The sequence below is a fragment of the Dermacentor albipictus genome, chromosome 1 (assembly GCF_038994185.2).
Source record: "Dermacentor albipictus isolate Rhodes 1998 colony chromosome 1, USDA_Dalb.pri_finalv2, whole genome shotgun sequence".
Taxonomy (NCBI): Eukaryota; Metazoa; Arthropoda; class Arachnida; order Ixodida; family Ixodidae; genus Dermacentor; species Dermacentor albipictus.
Window position 1 is genome coordinate 241,509,976 of NC_091821.1, and position 5,875 is coordinate 241,515,850.

Below are 5,875 nucleotides of genomic sequence, written 5' to 3' on the forward strand. Positions count from 1 at the left end.
CTTCGGGTTATGAACTCCTTGCCGGCAAGAGAGCGTGTTGAGCGCTTGGCCAGCTTGACGCGCTTTGATTTGGCCTGGCCGAGACGCAGTTAGAACACAGGCGAGAGCTTGCGCGGAAGAGGAACGCGCCGATAACACAGGCTTCCGAAAACGAGAGCTAAGGTGACGTGGCGTCGCGGCGATGCCCTCTCCCCTCACCGAACACCTGGCGCGCTCGCGCAGCAGCAGCCGTTCCCTTTCGCCCGCTCAGCTCCATCCAGGCACGCTCGTAACGTGGCATCGCAGCCTACGGGAATTTAGATGCCATTTTTCGCTTACCCAGATGACAGACATCGGCTTTTTCGCTAAATGGGCCATTTGATGCTTTCACATAAAAAATATTAAGGAAGTTCCACTCTAAGTCCATCCTCTTGAGCAATCAAGAAAATCGATTGAACAATTTCGATTTTGAGTGCAATAGCACTGTGAGATGCCCACAAACTGCGCAAGTATGCTATATAAACAATAAAGTATCTTAAACATGTGATTAGCTCTTTTGCTGACTTTTTGGTGAGAAATCATAATTCCGCCTGAACACTTAGTGATCGTATGTGAACACACAAACGACGTGTTCCCGACAAGTGGGGTTTGTAAATATGTGCATGATAATGAGTGCTCTTCCAACAAATAACAAGATTAAAAAATAATCTTACGCGAGCACTACTACTCAAATATGTATGACGGGCACCTGTTTGCCATGCAACATTACAACTTATGCTTTCAAGAAACACGCTCAAGCAAGGACGGCGTACTCTTTTGACGAACTCAGTAAGTCGCTTCAGGACGAGATTGGTTTAACATACCGCTACCGTTATACCGATACTCTCATGCAATGCGCTAACTGAACATGTGTATCGCGATAAGCACATGCACCGCTGGCACATAGCTGGAGCCGTAGAAGTAAGGCGGTAAACGTAAGCTAAACCGATCTATTTCTGACACAGGTAACGAATGCACTCTCGTAACTCCAGTGAACACCGCACAGGCAGGGTGACATGCAGAGCATTTAATCTTCATGAGCCGACATCACATTAGAGGACAGAATGAACCATGATCTCTGTACAAAGTTTCTGCGTGCAGTGTCCGTCCTTTCACCTGACTCAAAAGCACCGGAGCACGCAATGAACGGAAGCGACACTGCTCCCTTTCCCCGGCCTTCGATCGCGATGCACCACACAACTCCCGAGGGTCGCACCGGCGAAAGGCCCGTCTCTGATCCAGGCCAACTGAAATCACTCGCACACCAAACGTGGGGCACTCTCACTGCCGTCGGCGCGCGCACCGCCGAACGAAGCCTGGGGAGAGAAGCGAGAGGCGGCAGCAACGCGCCGACGAGGGCAGCACACGGTGCGGACGCAGCAGAAGGAGAAATCGCGGTCAAGGCAGCCCCCCGCACCCGGCCCAGGGGCCATCGACTGTCCGCATCGCCGCCGCTCGGCCACGCCGCGGGCCGGGTGACCGGGCAGCCCCGGCTCAGCGGATGGGCTCGTTGCGCAGGCGGCACTCGCACTCGGTGTGGTTGTCGAAGACGAGCGTGACGGGCTCGTAGCGCGACGAACCGTCGCTGACGTCCAGGTGCAGCACCAGGAAGGGCAACTGCACCGCCTGCGCCGTCTTCACCTGGCAGTGCTGCTCCTCGGAAGCGCAGCAGCCCGTGTCCGGCGCGCACCGGTGCAGGATGGTGCAGTGGGGCAAGAACTTCTGCGTGGCGCAGAGAGTGCAGAGGCGCGGGGCGTTCCTCAGTCGCGCGGTTTCGCCACACGGCTCTCGGGAGAGCAGAGCACACAGCACAAGGGACACAAAATATAATGACGACCTACAACGTCTTTAGCTACTTGTGTCGTGAGTGCTGCTTTGCACAACGAACTGTCACATCGCTAGAATTGATTCGTCCGAAAGATTACGCTGTTAGCGTAGTGACCGCGGTGTACTTCGTTCTTTTTTTCCCCTCTTTTTACGAATAAACCCTCTGAAATGATTTAATGCTTAAGTTACGTAATGTTTAATTTTTTACTGTTCCTTTTTTAGCCCTTTTTGTCTTTTGTTGTCTTTTGGGGCACGAACTTGATTGGGCAGGGAAGTGGGAGAGGTGGGGAGGGGGGCTGGGCAGGCGGCTGCCTGGTACACGAAAACTTCGAGCCCCCCTTCCCTGACTACGCCCTTGTGCGTCAGGGCGCCGAAGGAGACAGGGCCGCTCATTGAAAGGTTGGCTCCGTGTTGAGGCGTCCCTTGTTCGTTCACTTTTTAATCAATTCGTCTCCGTTTTCATGTGACCATTTGCCCTGTTTGGATTTATTGCTACATATGTTTTGCCGGCGACATGAGCAACTAAACTCCGTGGCACTGCTGTTGCATTCTACTCAAAGTAAAATAGACAATGTTTTACGAGCTTATTATTCTAGTTGTGAACTATTCACGTGTTCACATTCATCGCACAACCAAATATGAAATCTTAGGCTCTCTCCCAGCCTGATACTGTGTTAAAAAGGTGGGCCTCATGGGCCGGCTTAATTCGCACACCCTCGTCTATTTTCTTCTCTAACCGGCACTGGGCTGTCATAGAATAACCTGCTGCATAGAATAAACGTCTATGCAGCAAATTACCGTCGCCAATTTGCAAATACCCCAAGGTGTTACCCAGCTATTTATATTGCTTGTACGTTAATTGTTTCTATATTTGATATGTATTCAGAGCAGAAATAAATCACGGTCATTGAGGATTGCTAGCATTTCACACGGTAGTTTCGTTAGGAATTTAAAACATACGGTCTATGGATTGCAAATTGCCTATTTGCTTTTGCATAAGACAAATAGCGCATCGAATACTCATACAAAATTTTCGAGGCCAGCATGCTAGCGGCCGTATCGCGAACAGAAGCGTAACGCTGGACTCGTTTTTTTTTTTTTGGACAATGCCGTCTGCAGCACCACCGTCATACTGCTTTATTACAGCTTCACCTTGAAACAGACTGGCATGTGAAGTATTGCGGCGGGTCGTAAACAGATTAAGACAGTTGGCGCACCATGGAAGCTGTTCGTGCGGCAGAATACCAGGTATTGCCTAAAAATGTCTTCCCTGTGTCCTCAGCTCAAGCAGCAAGTGCAGTCACAACCGTTGCTTTACGATTCTGACTGCGTCCGGTATTGACGTCACCTCATGATGGCTCCTTCTACTATGACGAAGTAATCTGTTATGAGCATTACTACACCATGAATAAGTGATGCAGCTGAAGAGAATCATTAAATATATGACAAGAAAGTGTAATAGATGGACACCAAAGTGAGAAAATCCGTTGCTGTGGCATATGTGCTTAGCGGTTCGCGTCCAGAAACATTTTCGACGGTGACTGCCGTTCGCCGAGAAAAACCACACCCAGCGCTTTGTAGCAGTAGTTTTCAGGTTTCACTGCTGGGAAACAGAAACGACAATGACGCTTGTTTATGTGGTCGGCTTATTTCTGGTACATCGCCTGTTTCGCAGAGGCGCTGAAAGGGGGGGAAAAAAAACTGCCGAGGCAAACTCTAGGCAAGTACGTCTTGTGGCCATAACACGGCATGGCACGTTTTGGACATGTGACGTATTGTAATGAATTCACAACTTGGCACTCAGTGGTCTTTGTCTGCACCACGGGGATTAAACTTTGTTAACAGGTAAGTACACTCCAGGTGAATGACGCTTTCTCTTCCCCAGCCGCGTCAGATAAGTGGACCATCCACAAACTTACTTCTTGAGTGCCTCACTGCGAGCAGTAGAGCTAACAAAGCGGTCTCGCTACGGTTGATGGTTATCATGCTTCGAGCACGTTAAAAGCCTGCGCCACTTCATCAAGCCAAACACAATAGTGTTTGCCTTCTTGAAGGGGCATCGACGGAAGAAAAAAAGAAGCGTTCTTTATCGGCCCGCTCAATATATCGGCAAGTAGATGCTCTTAAGACCCCGCCGATACTTTACAGAAGCCGCTGGGAGCCCCTCGTGGCGCCTGTAGATGCGGTGAAAAGGCGGGAAGAACCCGCATTCCAGCGCGATCTGTGGCAGCCGTTCACGAAGTCCTCGCTGCACCTGGTAACAGCTAGGCGTTATCGATGGCGCCGTTATCTGCCGCGGCGGCTCCCGCGGGATGCGTTCGTGCACGTGCGGCGACCAAGCGGAGCTCACCCTGGTGTCGTTGGGCTGCAGCTCCTTGAGGCACTGGACGCGCGGCTGCGGAGCGCGGCAGGCGAACTCCCTCCACACGAACTCCTGGTGGCGCGCGGCCCTAGCCGACGCCGGGTTGGCCGGCCGGCGGGGCGCCGACACGGCGCAACACAGGACAGCGCTCAGGACCAGCGCTGGCAGCGCGAGGCGGCGCATCGCTGGGCTGCGCTTTTTAAGCCGCCGCACGATGGGCTCGCTATCACGTACATGGAGAACGCCAAGCGCGACGCGCCCGGCTCTGCGAAGCCCGCGAAAAAGAAAAAAAAAAGCAAGCAACGCCAATCGTGAACTGTCACACGAGCCGCTTTCCTTCTAGACCGCGTAATCTGGTCCCGCCGTTTGACGCTCCCCACCCTCCACCTCGTCGTGGAGGTCGCGCGCTCACTGCCGCTGCATGCGCTGCAGGCCGTCGGAGTCGCCCAGATCGCCGTCCGTCGCTTTCGCTGGACCTTATAGTGCACCCTCGGCGAGTGGAAGTTATTCCGCGTCAAAAAGCCCACGACGCCAACCCGGTAAAACACGGATCGTGCCCTTTCCGCTTTGACCTTCCTGGATGATGCTCGTGTTGGTGACTTATTTGCCCGCTGCGCTGTCAGGTGGCGCGCGATCGCAGCTGCTTCTCACTTCGCTCCGGCGCACGTCCCAGCCGGTCCTGTTAACTGCAACAAACTCGTGCAAGCTATGTGCAGTCGATGAAGCAACCACAGGTGCCGGTCAGTCTCGTGCCGCGTGTTTACGCACTAACCCGGCGGAGCGCGTGAGCGGACTGGCAATGAAGTCGCGCGCCAGCGACTGAAGCGGCCTCCATGCGTCCGCTCCGGTGCCAAACGGGGCCCACCCCCTCACTGCAGCTCTGGGAGAGGACATGCCACGTGCCGTCAGATTCTCGCACGATACAGCTGTTCGAGCGCGCAGTGTGACTCTGTGAACCGCCGCCGTGGAGTGAGGAGCTTATATACGATTAGTTGGGGACTGCCCTGGCTCTCCGAGCTGTCCCTAAGAGCGCGGTGACGACCCTTCAGAATGTGTTTATTTACGAGACTGATACGTTTGTGGTTATCTACAGGCGTTGTCACGGCGCTGCTGTCCCGAGTAGCGCCGGAACCTGACCAGTGCGGCTGTGCGCGAGATATAGCTTGCCCCGCTGTGAGAGCAGCGCAGCGTGAAGAAACCCTGGATGAGAAGGAAGGTGTCTTGTTTTGGAGAAGCAGGTGCAGGACACTGCATTACTGACAGGCGCTTGACTCAACCTGATTATTTAGCGGCTGTGGGACTCGACAACGAAACGCGACATCACGCACTAGAGCAAGACGAGTAAATTAAGCACAATTCGACATTGAGAAGTCGCCATATAAGGTCGATTCAGGAGACACCTGAATTCTCTGAAACATGCGTTCCAGAGAGACATCCGTGGTTTATCATCAAAGAAAACAAACATTAAAATATACGCACGGCGCCTTCGTGAAATAACAGGCTTTAGCGAAGCTGTAGGTATTTCTACTCACACTAAATATGACATCGTAATATTGTTTCTTGTGGGATTTCTGGGAAAAGCTGGACCCGTATTTACAAAAAGCTCTTACGCTAGAATTGTTCAAAATTTCAGCCAATTCTGATTCTTGAAATACATTAGCAAAGTCT

At 52.5% G+C, this 5,875-nt stretch overlaps 1 protein-coding gene across 1 annotated transcript; it reads right to left on the bottom strand.

The window, feature by feature from the left end:
• Positions 1 to 1,025: 1,025 nt before the first annotated feature.
• On the bottom strand, positions 1,026 to 4,474 carry LOC135901645 (snake venom vascular endothelial growth factor toxin-like). The gene is made up of 2 exons (XM_065431502.1): positions 4,196 to 4,474; positions 1,026 to 1,740 (listed from the first exon to the last, which is right to left on the bottom strand). Exons 1-2 carry the CDS (start codon positions 4,388 to 4,390, stop codon positions 1,513 to 1,515), a joined length of 423 nt encoding a protein of 140 aa, XP_065287574.1. The 5' UTR covers positions 4,391 to 4,474; the 3' UTR covers positions 1,026 to 1,512.
• Positions 4,475 to 5,875: the final 1,401 nt, after the last annotated feature.

Excerpts from the sequence above, each read along its gene's own strand:
- LOC135901645 (XM_065431502.1), bottom strand. The coding sequence starts at position 4,390 with ATGCGCCGCCTCGCGCTGCCAGCGCTGGTCCTGAGCGCTGTCCTGTGT. Across the intron at positions 1,741-4,195 it reads TGCAGCCCAACGACACCAGG|AAGTTCTTGCCCCACTGCAC; the intron begins GTGAGCTCCGCT and ends TGCGCCACGCAG.